Consider the following 24,890-nt stretch of genomic DNA (forward strand, 5'->3'; position numbering starts at 1 on the left):
CTAAGCTGCAAACATACACTAAGAGGGAGTGAGCCACAAATATCCTTTCTGTATTTAACCTAGTAAAGATCTAGATGTAAAATAAAGACTAGTTGTGCATGTCCTTTTGACCATAATCTGCCTGTTGCCCAGCCCTGTCATACACCCTACCATACAAACATACACGTAATTCATAATAGTGAGCCTATCTATGAACTAAGATGATAACTCGCTTAACAGTAACAAGAAAAGTTGCTTACTGAGATAAATCTTCTGGGTTTAGACACACTTTAAAAAAACCTTCATTCTTGTTCCCTGTAGCTTGCAAAGATACATGTGCTTCCTTCTAACCTGGCCTTAGCTTGGCATATCTGCTCTAAAAATCAGAACAACAAGTCTTAACATTTACAAACAAACATTTTTCTATGAAGCTCTGTGGCATCTTCTTTCAATACAAAGTGGTTATTATTTCAAAATATATACAACTCTCAGCAGAAATTTTGGTGCTACATCTTCAAGTGTCTGAGGGAGCCGCAGTTTAATGTGGTTATTTACACTTCCACAAATCCTCATACAAGAACGTATGAACAAGCAGAGAGAATATATAGTGGTAATATCCTGTATGTAGTTCACCTGAAATGGGCCATTTAGTTGTGGAGTGCACACTAAGAATGTACGCAGATGTGCATGTCCTATAGGCACACAGTTGCATACACTGCCATAATTCTATCGGCACGTGTGTGTATGTGCTATTCACATATGAAGAAAAATGGATGTATATCCCTATTTGCCTCACTGGGCAGAAGATGACAGAACAGAGAGTGAAGGCAGATACACATTTGTATGTTGGAGAGTGGCTACTGCGCACCTTGTCATGCCAGTGAGAAAAGGAGAGTTGCAGGTTGCTGGTTTTGCAGCCATTGATTTTACATCTTATGGGGAGGGGGTAAAAAAAAGGATTTTTCAGTTCCTTTCCACACCCCCTCCCCAGTAAGCGTCGTTGGAAGAAGACCAAAGCAGAGCAACTATAAGTTAAATATACACTTGCGCTTAGCTGCATTACATAACTCTGTAGGAGAAGCAGGTTGAAAAGCTTTATTTTTTTTTTGTTTGTTTCATTTAAATCTTTGTATTTTATTTCTCTTCCTTTTCATCTCTTAACTCCTGTTAATTTTTCCCCCTAAATTACATCATCCTCTGAAGAACGCTGGGTTTCGCAGGCAGGCGGCTAGTCACCTGCAACAACCGAGGGGTCCCGCAGAAGCTTCCAGGCTGCTGTCCGTGTCAGACGCCAGGGTTTGATCCGTGGACATGGATGAGATGTCGTTGACAGATGAGGATGGAGGGAGGCTCTCACTGCTGTTCACTGCTGCACCTGTGCTACGAAAATGAACACCAACGTGATTAAACCTGAAACCCCAGAACTTCTCGCAGTTTAAAAAGCAAAGGGTACTTACCCTGCGGCAACAGGCATTTAAGTACACAGACCATTTTAAACAATGGCAAACATAAGTGGCTATACAAACTTTAGGCATTGGATAATATTAAATATTTTACTGGGGAATTCTTTCTCTCCCTCAACAGTCTGTTTTGAAGAGATATAGCTCATGTTGTGTCTATCATTTCAATTCTTCCTAGCCTTCTTAGAGTTAAAAACCACCCAGCAATCAGAGGTCTGCTAGGATCACACAGGTGACAAGAAGATTAAAAAAAGGCCAACCCAGTCCTCCATAGTCTCTCATAAAACCCTGGTTGTTTTCTTGTAGGTAGTTTAGTAGAATGTGTTGTACCAATTCACCCAGTGGCAATGCAGAGATGGCATCTGTGGGCGAGACAAGGCCAGTTTCTTCCTCTTAGTCAAGGACTAGGTGACTAAGCCCAGGATTTCAGTTGTGACAGTATTTTTGTGCATCCAAGTTTACCTGTCCTCTGTAGAATGATGGTAGTACCAGATATTATTAAAAAAAAAATCACTTTGACTTTGTGAAACAAAATCTGAACCTTCATGACATTATCGTTAACATGACTGAACATGTATCACATCCCTGAATATTATCAGGCATTATGTGTCCTATAAATACAGATAACCGTCTGATAAATACAGAGCCACTCTGCCTGTTAACCTCAACTCATACTTCAATTCTCAGAGTAGCAAGCAACAATTGGATTGGTATTTTTTTCCCACTAAACTTTCAAGCAGCATTTTGCCATTCACTTTCCACCAAAATTAACACTGTCTGCAGTTTGGGAGGGAAACATTACTTTTCATTAAATATTCATGATGTCGTTTTGCATGATATTGCACGGCTGGAAATCGTAGCCAGTCACTGTGACACACGGTCCTTTGTTCTGCAGATAGATGGCATTTCATTCTTACGACTGAAAAGTTTTCTTGGCTCACATTTAAAGATTTTCATTTCCTTGAAATGGACAGAAATGAACATCTATTGCCTTGAAAAGTGAGACAACACACCTAATAAAACACACCTAATAAAATTACAAGACTTTTATAGTCTTATTGTAGAAATTAATAGTCATCTATACTAGTCAAAATATATGGTCCTGTGGGACAATGGAGAGTGTGGGAGATTTGAGGGATTTTCTTGAAGTTAATGTGTGGATGGGTTTCTATTAGATGGAGATTTGTTATTAAACTAGCCAGGCCCAAAGAATTTCAAGGCCACCTCGGAAAGCTGAAAACACGACGTAAATCAACAGACCTATTAGCAGTGAGACTTGGGCGCATGGACAGCTCATGAACATGGACAATATCCAATCAGCTAATGCATGCTTGGCGCATGGACACGTGATCAGGAAATAACTGCATATATAAGGAGGCTTGTTTCTGTAATAAATGGCTTCGCTTGAAATCATATTGGATTGTGCGGAGTCCATGAGCTTTCACCCTCACAGGAGAGGATTTCTGTTAACCCTTTTGCAATAAAAACATTACTTGGAGAAAGAAGCCACCATAACTCCAAACCCTCTTCTATTTTCCTCAACTTTTTCTTCCCTTTATACATATTCTCTATAAATATGCACAAAACAGAGGCAGATACACTCCCATTCAGAGCTCTAGATGGGAACTGCTTTCTGCTGTTGCAGTGGTACAAAGTTATTCCAGCATCAGAAGAACCCTTGGATTAGCTTACTCTCCTGATACATTCAGAAAACAGTTGATGTTGTAAATGCTGCAAAAAGACAGAGTAATCTCAATGACGTCTCATTGGGGACTGCAGACAGCAGCCATATATATTTTCTGATAGGAGGTTTGTTTTTCTATGACTGATTTACACCTATCTCATTCCTATTGATAACTAATCACCCAGGACAACACTGTTACTTAATGTTTACATGTTATTAAATCATGTGGCATTTTATGAAAATCAGTGAAAATGAATGCATTTAGATACAGTCAAAATATGACTGAATTATATGACTAACCAATGTATTACCTTTCTAAATGTTTACAATCCTGGACAGAAGCCTGCCAGTATGTTGTGGATACTGTCCCAGGAATCAAATGGAAAGAATTCCAGTAGATTCAATTGACTTTGGATCAAACTGTTGCTGTGCAGCTTGCTTTGATAGATGTGTGATCAAATTTTCTTGGCAAAATAACTAAGAAATAGCTGCAGAAATTGTTTAGGTGAAGATTTTGTTATGCTGTCAGATTCAGCACCACCGAATTCAACAAAACCTGCTATGTTTGCTTCAGCAAGTAACAACTCAGCCCATAAGTTTCTGGAAGGTGCATTTTTATAACAGCTATTCCGAGTTTTCAGCACAATTGTACGTGACACCATGCACACCTGAGAGTTACTGTTGCAGCCCCAGAGCACCCAGACTCACAAAATACCCACAAAACCAAACGAAACCACACCAAACCTAAATGACAGAACTAAACAATTCAGCAGCACGAAGCAGCAACAGCCAGGAACCCATCCGAAAGCTGTCCTGATGAATCAGTAACGCTTCATTTGCTGCACTCAGTATCTGCCTGCTGCTACAACAGCTTGTTCTGCAACGGATGGGTGCCACGTGAAATGCTGCAGAAATGACAGAGGTGCATTCAAAAGAGAAATAGATCCCCGTTTGTAAATTTGCTGTTTGGCAGGAAGCTTCTCACTGGCTGGAGGGTCAAGGAAAAGAGCAAAAGTTGAGAGCAGGTGAGAAACAGCTCCTGGGACCTGTTACCAGCTCTGCCACTGACTTGACAGCCAGTCTTTTAAGCCACACATCAGCTTTCCTGCTGTAAAGCTGGGATTCCTTCCTTAGAGAGCTCCTGTGAAGCCCAGTTTAATTAGCACCTATGGAAGTGCCTTTAAGACTTCTGCTGTGAAGTGACACAGATGCAGAGGAAAAAAAATTAAAAAATAGAACTGCAGCTTTTGCTGTTTCCAAAAAAAGCCTTGTGTCTGCCTTGGGGATTTGCTCAGCTTCTTATAAATCATGTAAGTATTAACTCTTATGTCACAGGGCTAGGCAAGTCCATCAGCTGCTTATTTTAGGCTCTGCACAGAACCAAGAAAAGGCTGCTAAAGGTATCCAGTAGTTCTTGGGTGACAGCAAAATGACCAAATCAGACAACAGCTAAAAGGCAGGAAGGGAAGAATAAAAGAGTGAATTTCAGCATGAAAGGGGACTGCTAAGAATAAGCTGCACTGGGATCAGCACTATTTACTGTATTCAGTATGCAGAAGTCAGGGGACAGTTGGAAATGTTAGGTATGAAATTACAGCTGGGTAGTGAAGACTAGGGGAGAGCTTGAGAGACGTGGTTGGACAGTTATGCAGTGTCAGAGCAGAGGAAATCTGCAAATGGCAGCCAGGTTATTTACTTTGAACAGAACTTAAGTTTAATTCTAAGTAATCTACAGCCTCTTCTTTTTTTTTTTTTCTTTCTTTCTTTCTTTGGTGGAAATACTTGCTGCTTGCTAACACCAGTCAGATACACTTTTTTAAAAAGCATTAACCAAACAGAAATTTGTATTGGTAAAGTACTCCCATATCACTGCATGATGTTTATACCCTTTCCTTATCTGTTTCAGAAGTGACAGAGCAGGAGACCTGAGACTGCTAGTGAAAAGGTCTACAGCACGTCTTGGTAAACTGAGTAATTAGAAATAAATAATACATCTTCTGTGGAACCCAGAAGGACACCTCCACAGAAGATGCACATATGTGTGTGTGTGTTAGCCACATACATGCGTATGTCTGTGTGTATTCTGGGGAGAATATAGGTGTACAAACTGTATATATCTTCATGCTTAAGGGAGTGAATTAGTCAACAATCCTGAAGGTTGATTAAATTTAGTGGCTATTTCTCACATACATTGTTGTGACCGAGTTCCACTGAGAAAACATTTTTTTCTAAGCACTTTTATTCTCCCAGCGGAGTAATTATATGGCACAGACTCCTTCAATAGTGAGTGTATTGGTAAGGGGTACATCAGCTGAATTTAACAGAACTGAACAATTTGGCAATTCTGTAACAGAAAAAGAACAGAAACCCCAAACCTACGATCTAAGATTCAATTAAATGTTTATGTGGACGGGCGTATGTTTTTTGCACATGTTGCTTATATATTTATGTGACACGTACATATAAGCCTATACACAGATCTTTCCACTCTATTCAGCGCTACAAGTGCCTTAAGCAGATGGGTTTCAATACTGTCATTTATGAGAGACAGAAGTCAACTAGAGAAAGCATAGAGAAAAGCAGTAAGCTCAGAAGTTTCAAAGATGCAGGTAGTGAAGTTCAAAGGAAGGAAGACTGATTAGAGATGCAGTAATGGAATTTAAGTGAGCTAAATGCTACCAGAAAGAAAAATGTAGGTAACTGTTCTCCATGTCCTCTGGAGACAGGACAAGAAGTAAGAGGTAAACTGCATTAAAAAAAATAAAATATTTAGGCAAATATTTATGCAAACATATTTTTGAAAGTAAACAAGATCGCTTACAGAGGTTTTCTGGAACAGGCAGCAGAAGTACATGCTGGGAACAGTTTTGGACACAGCTGATTTTGTTCATTGGACATGAGCATAAGGGGCACTTGAGGTTTCTCCAAGACCCCACATTTCAAGATTATATGTTGTATTGGCTAATTCTTCACAGGACGAGATGAAGCACCAAGTGACCGACACCCTGATACACAGGCACTCCAACCAGTCTGCAGTATCAATGGGCAACTATTATCCTTGGTGCTGTCAACTTGAGTCGTCTCCCCAAAAGTTCTGATCAAGTGATCTCAGAAATTTGTCTCCAGCTTGCTTGCTGTGATTACTAGTAAAGCCCCAAATCTCAGCCTTCTGAATTCTTGCCAAGAAGGCTAACAAGCACAAGCAATGTGTGTGTATAGTCTCCCTCATTTCCATTTTGCTCAGAACTGGTCACCTGTTTTACCTCATTCTTTCAGTATTTCATTCAGCTAATCTAAATTATGTCAGGTGCATAAAACTGAGAAATCTACTGTTTCATAAACCAGTTTCATCTCAGAGCGATTTTTAAATAGTTACTATACTTGTTGGCGTCTGGCAACCAAAATGAGTCTAAGGGGAACAGCAAAAGACAGATGAGAAATGGGAATTTTATATGGCCAGAAATGGTCAGAAATTTTACATAAACAATAAAAACCTTTTACATAGAAAAAAACAGAATATGAATACATAAAAGAAATCCCTGGGTAGTTAATTCCTGAAAACAGGAACAACGTTTCTAGCTCATAAATCATACTGCAACCACCATTCTGTAGGGGAAAATGATTACAGAGCAAGGATTTGTCACATACCTGTCAGAGCCCCAGATTTATTTTCAGTGGTGGTGCAGTAATTTGGTAAATTAAGTCTGCAAGTCCTATACTTTATTTACTACTTAGCAAGAATGCAATGGATGGTTTTCAGTATCTTATTACCATCCAGCACTCTATTAACTTCTGCCATTGTTGCTATATTTTCCCTTGTCCTCTCAGTTACTAATGGCACATTCTTATTCTAATGTTAAGTTAGCATGAAGTAAAAAAATCACAACACACACACACACACACACACACACACACACACACACACAAATCTCTCTGAAAATATGCAGTGGACACTGAATTAAGTTATTTTACTTTGAGAAAAGGCTCTGCAGAAGGTAGGTAGGTTTACCCACAAACACTACTGGGACACTGTGCTCAAAATCTGGGCACTTCCAGTCTGCCAGTGAAAGCGTACCTTCCCAAATGTGTCTTTCTATGTATTGGCAGTCACACTTGGCATTTCTGTGAAAAGACTGCTGATGTGAATTCTCCTCAGGTAAAATGTAGTTGAGATTTTTTTTGTGACAGGATTTTAAGAATCTGTGTTTGAAGACAAATTTCCCTTCTCATCAAAGTGTCAACCAAGCTCGTCAGCAAGATGTTCTAATGTTATCAGACTTCTGGAAGGATAAACTACCAGTGTAGGTACCAGTTGCTTACATGGGGGGGGTGCAATGTTACATGTCTAATGGGTGGATATGTGCCAACCTCACCAATTTTGCATATATCAATTAGCAGAGTATTAATTCATTTATCCATCAGCATAGCGGGATAGTAATGACAGCGTGAGATAATTCTCCCCACCTGCAGGAATATAATCCTGTAACCACAGATCTTTCCGTAGAAAATACCAGGACAAGTATATCTCAAATAGCAAGAAGACCAATTTTTAAGTATTAATATGACATCGACTATCGAGGTCAGCCTATTAGTAGCACTGGATTTAATGAAAACTTCCTAACTTGGTTTACCGAACTGTAAGTGCAGCCCCAGTGCTTCAGCCATCTCCATTCTTTCTCTTTTTGTCCGTACAGAACACACGTCAAAGTCATTTAATGGGGTTGAGTACCTGAAGGAGAAGGCTGTCCTTTTACTACACCATTTTTCGTCTTTTCTTCAGAATTCATTACTTCTTTGTAAATGAGTTCTGGAAGAGAAAATTGCAACAGTTACAAATGAGAACCAGCACCTGCCATCAGGAAGAAAGCAACTACCACAAAACGCAGCACTGTAGCCTTCCTTAGGCTGCCTTGCTCTGCCCTACCTTGTCTTCACAAGTTTGACAGCCCTGCTCACCTACGACCTCTCTCTTCCATTCCCTTCCTCTCCTATCATCTCTTTTTGGAGCTGAATTGAGACAGAAACTAGGAAACGTGAATTGTTTAACGCTGCACTACCCAGAAATGAAGTAGCACAGTAATACAGTGCTTTTTACTATGGGTAAAATTCTGATGCATTGTCCTGTTCTCCAGATGATATCCCTAGATTTCTATGAAGCATTGGAATCTGCATCTCCCCGTGTTAACATTAACCTATGTAAACAATGATAGTACTGAGGATATTTCTTATATTTTAGCTACCAAAGTGCTAGTTTCTTCCTGTCAAAGGAATTCCTTTGGGTTTACACAAATGCACCTGGTGGTGGGACATGGCTGTTTCGCCATTGAAATACCCCTTCCCATTTAATTCTAAACTGCTATTACCTTTCCATTCCTCGATTGTATGTTCCCTTTCATCCAGCTGTTTATCATATATCTGAGGCGGTGGCTGCAGGAGAGAAACAAAGTTATTTATTCAACTGTTCATTACATTGTAAATAATTAGGAGTAACTATTTAAGTATAGATAAATGCCCTTCTCCCTCTTTGTTATCTATCCTGTACATCAGGGGTGTCAAACTCATTTTCACCGGGGGCCACATCAGCCTCATGATTACCTTCAACGGGCTGAATGTAATTTTAGGACTGTATAAATGTAGGAGTAGTTACATTTACACAGTCCTAATATTACATTTGGCCCTTTGAAGGCAACCACAAGGCTGATGTGGCTCCTGCTGAAAATAAGTTTGACACCCCTGCTGTACATGCAAAAGCACATGAAACACATTTGAGTATTAAATGAATTAACACTTTGGGAATTCAAGTCTTTATGTAGGAGTAATCAATGTATTTCTCCCTTTCCTCTTTTAAACAAGAGCCATAATTGCAGATGAAACAGAACCCTTGTCAGCAGTGCCACTGTTCTTATCCTGAGCCCAGAAATTCCACAAACAGACTGTTTGCACTGGCAGAGAAAGTACTGTCAGAATACCAGACAAATACCAATCCTGATTAATTAGGAGTCATATTACAATATGAAGTTTCAAGTTGTCCTTCAGACATCATACTCACTGCTATACAAACTTCTAAGAGTAACTAATTTAATGCAAATCTCCCAGCCAGAATTTCCGATCTATGTTCCAAATTCCCAAGATTGCTAGTATACATATTTTTAAGTAACTTTGCTCTAACCAGAAAGGTGTTGGGTGTTTTTTACTGTATGTTTTAGTTGCTGAGAGTGTCACAGAAGTAGCAGATCCTGAAATTTATTGAGACAGAGGCAACTAGAGTTTCTGAGAGCCTGAACACCTGCCTTCCTTGAGCAAATAAGCCACATGTTCATTGTGTCTCCTGATGTCAGCTGCCAAATCCAGCAGCCGAGCAAGGCAGAGGACTCTGCCCCTTCCTTCTATCCAGAAGCTTCAGCATCTGAGCTAAGAGTATCAAATGAAGATGAAAACAAGATCTATTTTGATTTTGTCATGCATAAGTATTTCCTCTAACTTTCATCTTGGGCACTTGGCCACTGCGTCCCTTTGAATACATCCTACTATTAAATGCATGTTTGCCAAGCTGTTTTCTGATTCACTGAGAAGTTGAGGATTTGCTCTCAGGAGTAACACCGTCAGTCTATTAAGCTATGTGCATACTATAAATAAAAGTGAGAAAATAATCACATATATGATAGCTGGACCAGACAAGTCCACTGAAAACAAGAGAAGTTCCTACAGGCTGACAGTTGTATCAGGGCTAAAGACAAAGGGAGCAGGTGAAGTCCTGGATTGCCAACTCTCACACATGAGAGGATGCCTAGAGGGAACGTAGAACACATACCATGAGTTAAAGTGAGTCCCAGGCCTCAGCAGGGGTACCTGAGGTTTTGCCACATCAGCAAGGTAAGATAAAACCACATTAAAAGTCTGAGTCCAAAACCAATGCAGCTGCTCGCTTATTCAGCATTAACAACCCTCCTCTGTCCCTTTCAGTCTGTCCCGAAGCTTAAGACAGGTTCACCCAAAATCAAAGCCATCTCCACTTTTAGTGGTAGCAGCAGGGGAGGCATTTGGCCAAGACAAGAACATCCTGCAAGCAACTTTTCCTTCTTAAAGCTTACAAAATGCACAGGCTGTGAGTAAAATTGCTCCTATCAAATGTAAACACTCTTTTTACACCTTCCACGGAAAAACTAGGATATTTCTCCCCCAGCCAGAAATAAAAGGCTTTATTCTTTTACTGCTTCATTTCCCAAACACACAATTTACAGAATCAAAGGGAACAAGTGATCAGATGCACATTCCTGTCCTCAGTTCACACAACCACAAAACCTCTGGCTTATGCCTCTACACATTTATTTCAGTTATGTCTTCAGCAGGCATAATTAGCTAATAAGTAACAAGAAAAGCAGCACTAATTATTTCCTCGATTAACACATCCTGGAAATGAAGACATTTTCCAGGGAGAGAGCCTAGAATAATCTAATTTTTTTACCAAACTCCTATTTTGCTATGAAGACAACCAACGGAGAGCAACCAAACTCTGCATTTCACCCACCGGAGGATGCCAGAAACTGCTCCTGCACTGTGTGTTCTACTGCTGCACCAGTGTGGATGCTGCAGAGCTGATTTGTGAGCTAGTGGGATACACAGCTCTCGGCAGGAACACAAGAGCCAAGGGTAACAAATATTCAGTGTGATGATGACAAGAATAAATCCCTGCTCTTCTCACAGGCAGGCTCTGTAACATCTAAAGGCTGTGCAGGACATGGGACAGTGGAGCTCTGCTGTGAGGCCAGGCCAGCACTCTCACACTGGCACCAGGAATCTTTTTTTTATTTCTTTATTTTATTTTATTTTATTTTATTTTATTTTATTTTATTTTATTTTATTTTATTTTATTTTATTTTATTTTATTTATTTGTGTTGATTCAAGGGACAGAGCTCAGAATCCTCTAACAGTTTCAAGAATGAATTTATTTTCCCATGGTCCTCATTAACCCTAACGACAACAAGAGAGCTTATTGCATTGTTATCAAACTAGATAATCCCCTCCAGGCTGACCACCCAATTTCTGCTAACTTGAAAGAGAGGTCTTTAATGCAAGTATTGTCACAGCAATGGACCTCACAGAGCAGCTGCCATACCTGTGTCCTCCTGGGCACCTGATTTCAGTCTTGGTCCAAAGGCTGGCCTGAAAATGACTTTGCTGCCTAACTCAAATGCCTTAGAAAATGACTGAGCTCACAATTATTAATCTTCTATGTGGATGCAGCTGCAGTATTATAGACATTCTTCTAAATCCTTCATACATCATGTCCCAGCTGAGAGTTATATGGTTTAGTTTGTACGTTTTTCAGAAAAAGTATAGTTAAAGTAGCCTTAAATCAATACAGAGTGTGGATCAAGCCTATGGGTGGCAGCATCTAGCTTCAGTTTAAGGCAGCCATTTTCTTCCCAGATCAGATTGATTTGCAAGTGACTGCAGTGGCAACAAAGAATAGAATCTATTTTTAGATGCGGAAGAGAAGGAATTAGTTATATTTTTCTAGTATACGTTAAAATAATCCCTTGTTGTTTCAGTGGTTCTTGGCTTTTACATTTTATAAATGGATTTTTAAAATATTTATGCATTACATTTGATATTAATTGAATATAATAACAACTACAGAAAAACCCCCAAAATATCCACACTGACCTTTTTCTAAAAAAAAAAAAAAACAAAACAAAACAAAACAAAAAAACCAAGAAAACTAACAAGAACATACCCTAAAAAAAAACCTCACACCAAAACCCATGAAAGGCAATGTTTTTCATGGGGTTAGATGGATTTGTTAAATACCTTTCTAACATCCAGGGAGAAAAAGCTTTTCACTAGAGAAAAAAGCAAAACATACGTTGAGGCTGATGTATTCTAACTTTCCCAAAGAACACAGATTGGTTTGTGTGCTGCTGCTAGAATGTAAAGGGAGTGGGCTGAACCTCCCACTTGAATAAATCCTGCAGTCTTTGTCTCTGCCTCTGCAGAGCGAGTGCCAGCACAGCGAAGACCTCGGGATGAGCTGTTTTTAGAAAGCTTGGCAGGAGCAAGGCTTGATTCTGCATCTCTTCCCAGAATTGCAGGGTCTGGAGCAGCAGTTGTGGAGCAGCATACAAGGCAATGAGAGAATTAGTGATATACAAATACCAGAGGCAATGGGAGGCTGTAAAAATCAATAGCGTAAGGTTCGATAATTTGTTAAATGCCTTAGATCCTCATAACAGGTGAATATAAAAATTCATTTGTATTTTGCCACAACCTAGATGATGTTACTGCTACTATTTATATTTTATTTTTGCAGTGCAAGCAGAAGCACACTGGTGTGCTGTCACCAGTGGCCTGAACTCTCTTCAGCTAGAGATGAAAGTGTCAATGGCCTCAGATTTCACCCTGTATTGCGCAGGGACTCCACAGTGGGCTGTGGAGATGGAAAAAGAGATGCTTCTGTGCCCAGCCGTTCCTTGGAACCTTTGCAGAGCCTTTAGGAAAACTTCACCATCGAAGAAACTGTGGCCTGAGGTGTTTCTGAACAGCTGGACTGCAAGGATGGCAGGCAGCAGGAGGCAGGATTACTTGGCCGCGCACAGATGACTGAGTAGATTACGGATAAGTACAACAGCAAGCTGGAAAAATCTTGAGCTTTGTTTGGAGGAGAAAAAAGAAGATAAATGCCTCTTTTGTCTCTAACCACTACTTCTCACTCACATTAACACAGATTGCTGCAGAGGGTGTGTTCGGCTTCCATAACTTATCAGCTATAAATGGACAGATGCTGCTGACTAGACAAAATATCCATGCTTGTGTACAAAGCAGAGCTGCAAACTTCTTTTGTGAGACAACAGATGTGCACCATCAGCCCCTAAGCAAAAAAACAAACCCTGGAACTGATTGCTAGAAAACCCCTGTGGCAGATCACCACAGAGTTTAGATACAACATCCAAATATGCACAGAGCTGAGCAAGAGAAAAGAATACCAGAAAAGATGTACAACCTGACAGCCTTGATTCTGCCATGAAGTGTCACATGTAGTGAAGGTGACACCTTCATTCAAGTGTTGTTTTCCAGGCTCACAGAGGTCTCCAGAAATGCTTCTCCATCATCATGAATGCTCAGCACTCACAGGCAAAAGAGATGGCTTTTTTTGTTTGTTTGTTTTCTTATAACAAACTTCAAAACTTAAAATTTATTTGAGTAGATTTTATTTAACAGCTGGTCACAGATAGTTTATACAGAAAGGGCTAAAACAGTACAGAGGCAGTTTCCATCCTGGAGAGGACATCAGACTGAGAAATGCAAACGAGATCTCCTTCATAAGCATTGTAGGAAACAGCATCACAATAATAAAAGGCAACACACGGGCTGTCAAGCACAGAAAAATGAATTATAATTTACAGCCCAGCCCCTCATGGGTAGTCCTAGATGCAGAGACATGCCAGTGAAATCCTATGAAAACAAAACCAATATCGAAAGCAGTGTTAGTTACAGCAAATAAAACCCCACATGATCTATCACTATTGTAAAAATCTGTTAACATTGAGAAATGCTTAAAAGGTACTTTGTTAACATCTGATCTTTCCCTCTTCTAAGAAATCTCTCCTCTAATGAGTGGCAATGTCAGAGAGCAAGCAATAATTACAGGTAAGTAAAATCTAAGATGAATTTTGAAACCATTTAATAGAAAACACCAGGTAATAATCTATGGTAAATTTTGCTACAGAACAATACTGTTCCCAAGTAGGAACCACTTATAAGATCACACAGATAATTCAAGAGGTTCCAAAAAGAAGTGATTCCTAAATCATTTATAGCTGAAGAAAAAAATGGGCAACATTAAGTCCTAAACAATTGCCCTTAAACAGCAGAAATTCTTCTAAAACAGCATCTTCCAGAAATATGCATGCAAATATTTTTGGCTGAAAACCACTTGGTTAATATTTTACAAAAAAACATAGTAACTGAAAAATTAAGGAAAGGAATTGAAAGCAGCCACAGTCTTGCATAAGAATGTTACTTTGATACCAGTAAGTAGATATCTCTCCCATTTGAAATTATTTCTCATGCCAACAACATGGAAGGAATTAGACTGGAGACCAGGCAGCTCAAGCCAATGCCATCCTAGAGAGCAACCAGCATGAATGTTCTGAAATTTGGCAGCAGAGCCACCCAGGTGGCAACACTAAAGCTAATCTGAAGCATATGCCTAGGAATCCATCCTGTTCACGAATGATTTAAACATTTTACGATAAAACCAGTAACATGCATATAGGCAGCGTCGCATAAACATTACAGGAGATATGAAAAACTAACTATCTGATCTGGGATTTATTCACAGCTCATCTCAATGAAGGATTAAGAACATATAGCAACATCAAAAAAGGCAGCTGTGCAAATGAAAACAAAGTTTCAGGCACAGCATTTTCAGACAAGAAAATAGAGAAGTTAGTATGTCACCAGGGAGATATTGAGATGATCTACAATAAACAGGGTAGCCTACACGGGGAGGCAAGAGATGGTGGAAATGTCTTCTTCACTAAAAAAGACCAGCGCACTTTGAGGAAGAAAATGTATGGAGTGTCTCATTTATTCATAATAATAGCCCAAATACTGTAAGGTAAAGTAAATATTGTAACACAAGAGTAATAAACATCTGTATTCGTTTAAAAGTAGAATCAAGACAGTTTCTGCATATAATATACAGGAAGAAGGAACCTTTAACTGAAATATAAAACAGAGAAGTAAGGTCTATGGCTTCCTATTCTGATTTTACAACGGATTTCCTGTGTAACATTAGTAAATAATACTTTTCCTCTTGGAATGCTGGTTTCCCTACATATGAATTAGGTGTGAAGATTGGTAACAAATTTCAGCAGTTCCTGAAATCCTGAGAATTCCATACAATCTTAAACACACATTGTCTACTATGTTTTCATGTTTTTTAGAAACACGTATTTCACTTATAATTGGTTGAATATAGAAATTATCTTACCTGGGAATAACACTATACAAATGAATTTCAGAGCGATGATGTACATTCTGGAGAACCTAATGCTCTGACTTTATTGTAAAAGATACTGCAGCGAGCGAGGTGGGCTCAAAAGAAGCTGGCTAATGACGTTAGTATGTTAGACGAAAGAACTACCTCTAAATTCAAAATCTGGCTTACCCGCTCACTCCACAGGTAAGCTCAAAAACTGTGCAGGGCCGGTTTCTAAATGTAAATATGACGATTGTTTAAGAGCTGTTGAAGGCTTGGGATGTGGTTTGTTTTTACACAGAAGTCTATATAGAAGTTTATGCAGAAGTTTGTGTAACCTCCTGGTGTTAGTGAATAGCAATTACCACATCTCTTAACAGATCCTCTTGCTCCTTGTATCAGGGAATTGCTACCTGGCACTTAAGGCCAACCAGAAGAGTTTATTGCTGTTATACCTTGAGAGGGAAAGGAGTATTGCATTCCTACCATTTTCCATTTCTGTCACAGTCTTCACCCATTAGAATGAGACATAATATCTTTATGGCTCCCATACAGCCTGTGAAAGACCATAAACTTTTAATAGACTTATAAAAAGGGACTGTAACTGTCTCACTATTCTGCTTTCCTAACTGGACAGGGCTGTTTTATCTGTTCCTCTCACATTTGTAGCGCTGTAAATCTGGGAAGACATGGAAGGTCGTTACCTCTGAGTTAAACCTTGACAATGAATTCTCTGCTCATTCGCTGAACTGTCTTCAGTGCTCTTCATGGTCTACTCCAGCACTCAGTGACACTCCGTGGCACTGCAAAAGCTCACTTCAACATTTCTGCCACAATAAAAGCTTTCAGTTGCCTGTCTTCCTAAGCCCCCAAACCAAATGAATGTTGTACAACAGATGCCCAACTCCTGTTGATGTAGCCAATTACTGGAGATAGGGAGAAATCTAACTAGACACCTAAGTGGATTAAATCTAATGCTACCCTGCTTGAAAAGGCCATCTTCTTTAATACCTCTGTATTGTTTTTTACTGTGTTATCTCTACTATACAGGGTTATTGACAGTGGGAGGAATCCTGCCTCATGTTACATGGTATGGGAGGAGGACTCTCAAAAAAACCCACTCCACCACCAAACCTTTAGCCACATGATGAAAGACCTCATTCTATGGAAAACTGCTAAAAGAGAGTGCAGTGAACATGGGTGAATGCACCACAGCACAGGCCTGGAAGTCCCAGTGGGGTCATCGGATTAAATAGTGGGAGGTTAAGCACAATGCAAGTGATGAAAAGCATCTCTATCACTCTCTTTTCCGGTTCCCTGTGAAAAAGCCTGTGAAAAGCAGGGCTGTTCCTTCATAGAGCCTCATCATGCTGCAAATCCTAAAGGAGAATTCATTAAGGTGCTCGCTGGTCCACTGCAAACTTTCCTTGAGAAGGCTGCAGAACATTCATCTTTGCTAGTCATAGAATCATTCCAGTTGGAAGAGACCCTCAGGATCATTGAGCCCAACCGTAGCCTAACTCTAGCACTAAACCACGTTCATCCTTTCTCCCACTCCTCCCTCTACTCCATCCTTGTCTGTCCACCTCACAGTAAATAGCCCAGGCTCCTTTTGTACCCTCTGGCACCCAGCCCATAAAATGGATGCACATCTCTGAAGCCATGAGCTAATGAAGGAAAGGTGCTCCCCTAGAAGAGGCAAGGCCCACTTGGGGAAGGCAAAGCAAAACCCATGGTTAGTACCTGCTGTCTATGATACAGAGAGACAGAACATAAAACCTGGGCTTACGGTGTTTCTTCTCCCTTCACCGGGAAACAACAGCACTATTACTTGAAATCTAATAGACAGGTACATCCCCAAATACAATGTACTTCCTTGTGTAAGGGAAGAGAAGAAAAGATTAATAACACTGCAGTACCTAGTAAGCTTCTGTAAAGTGCTCCTTATCTCTCTGCCTGGCACAGGAGTTCTGATCTGCCTGTTGATCACACCCAGAGGGATGTAATTCAGCTTGGGTCAGAATCAAGACAACAGAGAATCAAAGTGCTGAGATTGTATGGACTCAAAGGAGACCAGGCTTTTCTTAAGTTTCTGTCTCTAAAGCTTTGTTCTCAGACAGCGAAAAGAAATCTATGCACCTTGGATGAGACCAGTCACAGAAGCCAGATTCTGACACAAGAGAAGACTCACTGAATGCAACTGTAGAAAACCAAAATTCATAGGCTCCACAACAGTAAAATGTAGGAGCAAGTGATTTCAAACGAGTAGTCCACAAAAAAGAGAGTGGAAGGAAAAAGACCAAATCTGATGCTGACTAACTGGCATTTCTAGTGAAATACAAACCACAAATACCTACTTAAAACCTGTTTTAACAAAAGATCATCTTGAGGTAAAGATACTAGCGGACAAATGCTTCAAACCTGGCCAATAGATTAAAAATAAAAAATCTGAATTTCAACAGGAAATAAGCAAAGAGAATGGAAAATGAGTAAAACTGAATACTCAGAGAGCACAAATGGAAAACCCATTAACTGGTTTATCAGCTAACTGAAGCAGCAATGAGTTTGAACAGCCCAGTCTCTCCCGATAATCAAAATATGAGAGAATACCTTTAAGAGACAAAGAAGAGTAGAACAAATGTTGCACTTGTTTGCCCATTAGTTTGAATAAGAACGGCTACTGTGCCCCACATTGCTCAGTCTCTTTCCATTGCTTTACTATTACTAAAGCTTGCAAGACTGTCATGGAAAGAGGAAAATATCACCATCTCTTTCTTGAACTGGAAATCTTCCAGTCAGGCAACACAAAAATGTTCATTGAACTTATTCCACACTTAAAACAGAAGCATTGTAGTAGCAGACTCACCTTAGGCTCATACGCATTTGTGTAAACCTATTTCCATCAGGAACAGAGATCTTAAATCCATACATGAATAATCATGAAGAAAATTGGAGCTAAATTGTTTGAAAAACCTGTTTAGACTGTAGTGTTTCGTTTGCTTTTGTCCTCCATTTATAAAAGCTGGATCACAAACACAGCTAGAGATAAGGAGGCACAAGAAGTTGAAACCATGCTGCGACAAATTCTGAACTGCATTCAGTGGAACAGTTAATAATCAGTACACATTTCTCTGCCTTTCCCATGAGGCACTTTTATAAGCTTCACAAACTATGGCATAGTTTGCGGACAAAAAGGACCCAGACTAGTAAAGCATAAGGATTTCAACACACTTCAACAGTGTGAAGAACGAGAAGACCCAGAATTGTCTTCTGGTTCACATCTAGAAACAGGTTCAGCTGCAGAACTGAGATCCAGTGGCAGATTTAAATGCCATTTCCACTCGCAAAATTCAGTGGGCCAGATGCAGAGACCAAGTAGAAAAGACACTGATGAAATGTGCTGGTGCCGTTGTTTCATAGCACACATTAATAAAATAGCTTACCAAGAAGGGAAAGAAAGACTTGTTCCGTTCAAACTGGAATTGGAAACTTAAGATATACGCAACCTGGAAGAATCAGACCACAATCTGTTCTTTGTACCGATGCCCATGAGAAATTTTTTTTTTTTTTCTTCTTTAAACTAACATTAATGAGCTGGAAAAACATTTTTAGGTTTTTACATCTCATTCAAATACTGGTTCTCCATGCATTTGTACCCTATTATAACTTCTGCGGTTTACTTCTATACAGACAAATTCACTGAGTCAGATTATTAAGTGAATCAGCAAACATACCTCTCAAAGAGCTCATTTGTTGGATGTTTTTAGATGAGTACCAACTCCATCCCTGCTGCAAAGTTGGCAAGATCTAACAAAAATATGTAACACAGTAATTTCCCCATTGCCTGTGACATGCTGAACGCGTGGCGTTAGGAAACATTTACTGAATTTGATCCTAACCCTGGCAACTGCAACAAGATGGATATTTCAGTGGAGATGCAAAGGCTCTTGTGATAGCAATCCTTAATAATACAAAATTGCAACAGAAAGTAACGCACAACCAGAGCAAGAGAATTAGCACAATGAAGAAACTGGGACTTACAGCAGAGTATAAACTCCTGCACAAACCTGTAACTGTTTAGGACATCAGATGTCCGTGCAGTGTTATAAGATACTCCAACAGGTATTCTGGACGCTACACTGGATGCCCTAATCCCTGTCTGAGGTCACACAGACTCACAGCCCGTTTTACACACCAACATGGCTTTTTCCAAGAGAAAACAAATGCTTCATGCTTGAAGCACTAAATCACTCGTGTTACCACATGAGTTTATCACGTACAGGTACCTTGCTGCCTTGTAAAGAATGAAGAGCTGACCAGACAGCAAGCATTCAGCCAGAAGTGGCAAGTTGTAACATAGGCACAAGTAAAACTTTCTCTCCAGTGTAGCAACAACTGCTCCATCTAGAGGCACTGCCAGTTACTAGAAGTCCCAGGACCTCAGGACACTCTTCAGAAAGAACACCAATCTCCCATGAATCTGAGAAACTTATTCCATCATCGAGACAGTGCTGATGAAAAACACGGACTGACTACACCTCAAGAGCTGAATCAAGAGGCAAAGAAAATCCAACTGAGTTAAGTTTTCTCCAGAAAATAATTAGTAAGTTATTCACAGCTAGCCACTGAAGGTGTGTCAGCATGAACAGATGGAAATTTAGAGTTGAATAAACTGTTAATTGCGAAACCAATGTTATCCAGCTTAACTTGCCCTTTGAAAAAGAGATTGGAAAACTAATGAATGTTAAGTGAAGCCAGGCTCTTTCTAGACTTCCTAGCACTCTGACAAAATGCAATTAATATTTATTCATCCAGTGTTCATCTATGTAGTTCATACTGCACACAACCTGAACCTTCCTGGTTTTTAACCTGCTGCAATCCCAAGAGAAGAAAGGTCTCTGTACCACAGAGCGATTGCTACCAAAGCAATTCAGTAACACTTCACTGTCAAAGTACTCATGACAAAACTATTAGTGTGATTCTATAGTATGTTATTGACAAGGTATAGCATGTTTTTGAAAATTAAACTTTCAAGTTAAGAGAGACAGAGAAAGCAGCTGGGGATGCCGATGTGAGTTCAGCTCATGTTAACTACACAATAAATGTGTAAGAACTTTGGGGGGTGAAGAGCACAGAGCATATCTAAAAAGATGCAATTCCAACAAAGATGCAAACTGCAAATAATGAGGACAACATTGAGCATTTGAAGTTGAACATTTAAAGGTGCTGTTCCTTCCTCACAGGATGTCCTCTGTTCTTTGAAGTGCTATGGGAGCAATGACAGTTTGCTTTTCCACTGCTTTAGACATTCTGTAGTCATTTTACTGAACAACGAAACACAGCCAACAGTGAAAATGCAGAGAAAATTATTTGATAGCATGTGGCACCACATTTGTACAGGTATCTATGGTGACAGGAGGTGCATGTGAGAGACAAATGCCTCAATGACCTAGAACATAATTACTGCAGGCTCTGGAGAGCTAGTGGGCTCATTAGAATCCAGACAGTTCACCCGGCAGGCAAAACGAATAATTATTGTTAATGTTTTACAGTCACAATCCAGAGAAAGGATGTGTTTTGTTCTAGATCACGTCAGGACTATAGTATAATCAGAAGTTAAACTGTTGTCTCTTCAGCTGTAGATGTACCCTGGTCTCTGCAGTAATACAAGGTTCAATATCAGCTGTAACTCTAGGCGTGTGGCAAGTTTTTCCTTCTAAAAGGACAGACCCATTATGGCAAAAATTCAACTTCCACTTCAGTATGAAAAAACTTTGGCAATTGGGCAAATCATTACATCGAAATATCCACTGTACAGAACTTCTTGTTCTGCATCAGAAGTGGCTCTCCATGGTTAAATTCACAGGAAAAGCATGTCTGATGGGGGACACAAATCTGAATTCGACATCAGATTAGTTCCGTAAAGCGGAGTTAAGAACTGCATGGAAATACAACAGAAGTATCTGACAACGGAATGAGGTCTTCAAGAGGGACATGAAACTAAAATGTACATGCTGGGGGAAACTCTTGCAGGGTATTTCATGCTCACATTTTGGACTTATAAACTTATTTGTCTTGAAGAAAACTAAACCAGACACAAAAACTAAAGCCTCTCTAGATAGCAGAGCCATAAAACACTCCTAAGCAACATACTCTGCAAAAGCCCTACACACCTGAAGTCAGATGGGGTTTTGTGCATTGTTTACTGCACTTCCAAGAACATACTGAATCGGAGCACGTATCTGAACAGCAGTGATTTAATTTTTCAAGGTTCAGATCATAGTTTACTATTGTGGTGAAGTAAGATTTCTAAGCCTGTTGAAATATTGAGCTCTGTTTTCATTCATGATTAGTATTACAGGGAACAGATTTTTCTGAATCCTGACTTAAGGTTTTTGTATTGTTTTGTTAATTCTCTTCCTCTCCAGATGTATCATTGAACACAAACACAGGAAGTGATACTTGCTTGTTTTCCACAAGAAAAGCTTTAGAGAGAAAGACAGTATCTTTTGAGAGAGTGATTTATATAGCTAGAAGAAATAAGTAAGCTAATGGGTTAAAAATCCTCTCTTTAGGTTGTCTAGAAGAAAGCAGAAAATGGCTTCATGTGCTGGAAGTGTTTTTGCTTTTCCTATTTATTGCGAGTTAATCTAACAAAGAGATATCCCGTCCCTACATATTTCGTTCCCCATAAATCCAAAGATCACCGCAGTCACAACACTATTTCTTTAATGCATGCTCATTATGAAGCTATTGTAAAGCAGCAGGAATCTATGAATCATATCTGCATTTAGCAGTCTGAAGTCAGGAGTCATGCCTCACTTACCGCCTCCACTTCTGCTGGGTCATACCAGACATTAATGTATGGATGCTGTAAGGCTTCATCTACTGATATTCGCTTGGCCGGATCAATGACTAGCATCTTTGATAAAAGGTCCCTGGCTTGGCTGGCTAAAACAATGAAATCAGATAAACACAATATTAGTACAAGACAATTAACCCAGGGAAGGGTTAATTGGGTTCGGAAAGTAACAATGACACAACCCTTTAGAAAGTGTTTGTCTGTCCTTCTGCCCGTTGCTTTGGCATAGCAAGCATTCTTCAGTCGTTGTTTCAGGTCAGATTCATTAGAAAGGTATCGACATTTTGGCTGCATATGTTAAGTCCCCTGACAAGCTTCAGTGAGATTTTACATGTTGTGTGCAGATTCCAGGCAGAGGGCTGGATAATATACCCAGGAAAAATGAGCTTGCGCTATCTGTATTATTGCCAGGATCAGGAAACAAAAGCTCACATAATGAAGTATAAAATCATGGGACATATCATGCTCCACTGTAAAAATGCACAGCCTTATGTGCATGTTGAGGCTTATGTTGCAACATTTATTTATTTTACCTGATAATATAGCCCATTGTGCCTGTAAGGCCACAAATTCATTCTTCTATTATCCAAATTGTTTTCACTGCCTAGAGTTTGTAATAAATATACCGTCTAAACCCATGTAAAAAATGATAACAACATACATTTCTAGTATTGTTATCAATGTATCATCCACAATCAAAATTATTTCCTGTGTAAATGAAAAAGAAAATGAAGGGAAAAATAACGTAATAAGATAAAAGTGCAAAAATATTACTAAGTATCTGGTCAGACAGGGTTGAATAAAAATAACATTTAATTAAATTGTTAACATTACTTATTGAAATATTTAGGCAGGGCATGGGATGATACACAAGTGGAATTTTTTTACTATACTCTTCCTCTTTCTGTGACTATATCTTAAAAACTGGCGTTCAATATACTCTAATGCACGCGCTTCCTGTATACAAAAGATAACAACACTGTTTGGCAGGCATTTCTGTTCATTAGTTCCAAACTCAGGAAAATTCCATTATCAATTTTATTGTAGCAGGAGTATAAAATCAGGTGTATCCAAAAGCATCTGACCAGACCCTTCTCTGTCATCAGAGCTGCAACAGCAGCCTTGCTATGGAACAGGTGTTAATTGAAAGAGCATTCTGGGTAATGTAATGATATGCAAATTGCAAGCAAATGAAACCCCTGACATGCCACTGCAGTAAGTGGCCCCAAATACTCAAGTGGTGCAGAATGACAGACAGTGCAAGTTTGTAGGGGTTCCAGAGCTGTGACAAGAAGTCCTTTCTATGCTAAACACATTAATCACTCTTTCCATTTGAAAGTCTATGCCCTGTTGAAGTAAAACAGGACTTCAATATATGATTAAAATCATTGCAACATATATTTTATATTTTATAGCGGTATTAATATAATCAAGTAGCACCATAGTTAAGTTAGTACTCTGCTTCACATATCCACACCAAACCACAGCATTTTTCAAAAGAAGAAATCCACTCGTAGCAGGTATTAAACCTCAGCTATATCAAGACCATTTTGGTTGACGTTGCTGATGCCCTTCTACTGTCTAGTGAAGGTAGGTGTCTGGCTAAACTCATATTTTTTTCCTAAATCAAAACATTGCAAGCATTGAGAACTTCCAATGGAAGTTCTACTGTTCCTTTGTTAGGTTAAAAATGAGAGTAAAGGAACACCTCAGTCCTTTGTGGCACAGAAACATCACACAGAACGCCATGGGGATATGCCTGACATATTAATCAATGATAACAAATGTTCCCTTGGTTGCCCAAGCACCAGGTTCTCAAAAAAATAACTTCCAAGAGCTGCTTCTCAGCTGAATAAAACCCATGCAGTCATTCATCTCTGCAAGTATTTGCATTAAAAGGGAGTGCAACTAGAGAGAATAAAAACTGGGAAAAGCATTGTACCGTAGCTGTTGGCACGTGAACCACGTCCCGTTGTCAGACATACCTTTGAGTTTGTTGTGTTCTGAGTCGGCTGGGAAGAGAGAGTCTGGAAAAAGTTTGGGAAAAGTGAGGCCAGCGTACTTGGGTCTGTTCTCAACGTAGTTCCGTACCGTCGGCTGCAGCTTCTTCATGAATTCTGGACAGGGTGTTCCCAACTGCTCAATAACTTTATTCCACTGATCAATATCTGAACATCAGTAGTTAAGGAAAACAAAACTCAAACCCCATTGTAGTGTCCTGACATTTCTGTTTGGGTGTTCTCTGGGAATCCTCAGAGGTGTTTAACTGCCTTTGTAACATCTTTGCAGTCACCATCATTTTTCATGCCTCTGGGTTCTACAGCCTGCAAAGAGCAAAACTCTTTCACACTTATTAGAGGGCACTGTACAATCCTCAAACCACCACGGGAAGACACGCAGCTTCCTCTCTTTGGGTAAATACTTGTTATCGTTTTTATTTTTAACCTGCAATCCAGTGGTTTGTGCTCACTTCTTCTGACACACAGGTAATCGCCTCAGTCACCTTGGCTCCACAGGCACAGCAGGAACAACGTGTTCTACGTACAGGCTGTGGAGAGCGAGACCCAGCGGCTCAGAGTTCTGCCCGGGACAGGAGTCACCTTCAACTCATCTGCTTCACGCTTCTATGTTCAGTCTCTCCAATAACTTAATTGATGCTAATTTTGCTAAACCCATCCAACCAGCAACCCCCAGGGAGCAATTTGGTTTTGTAAGAATGCACGGGTACTCATTTTCTATAGACAAATGATTCCTCAGGTATAGACGGATGTTTCTCTTTAACTGCAAATGTGAGAGTTGTATTGCTAAACTGTTACTGGCTAACAAGAAACAGGCTCTAGTGCTTAAAAAGAAATTGTATTACAGGCAATTTGTACTGAGCTCCTTTTTTTTTTTTTTGGTCTTTTTAGTTTTCTTGAGAT

General features: G+C 39.6%; 1 protein-coding gene across 2 annotated transcripts in view; it reads right to left on the reverse strand.

Moving 5' to 3' along the window:
• Nucleotides 1-1,147: 1,147 nt before the first annotated feature.
• MAPK10 (mitogen-activated protein kinase 10) overlaps nucleotides 1,148-24,890 on the reverse strand; it is an 80,127-nt gene continuing 56,384 nt past the window's right edge. For both annotated transcript variants that reach the window (XM_082051142.1, XM_082051141.1), the window contains exons 8-12: nucleotides 23,955-24,137; nucleotides 21,934-22,058; nucleotides 8,487-8,550; nucleotides 7,853-7,930; nucleotides 1,148-1,354 (exon numbers count right to left, since the gene is read on the reverse strand). In XM_082051142.1, coding sequence (XP_081907268.1) covers nucleotides 1,212-1,354; nucleotides 7,853-7,930; nucleotides 8,487-8,550; nucleotides 21,934-22,058; nucleotides 23,955-24,137 — 593 coding nt within the window. In that variant the 3' untranslated portion in view covers nucleotides 1,148-1,211. The remainder of the gene's footprint in view (nucleotides 1,355-7,852; nucleotides 7,931-8,486; nucleotides 8,551-21,933; nucleotides 22,059-23,954; nucleotides 24,138-24,890) is intronic.

This window comes from Streptopelia decaocto (genome assembly GCF_964273445.1).
Source record: "Streptopelia decaocto genome assembly, chromosome: 4".
Classification (NCBI taxonomy): Eukaryota; Metazoa; Chordata; class Aves; order Columbiformes; family Columbidae; genus Streptopelia; species Streptopelia decaocto.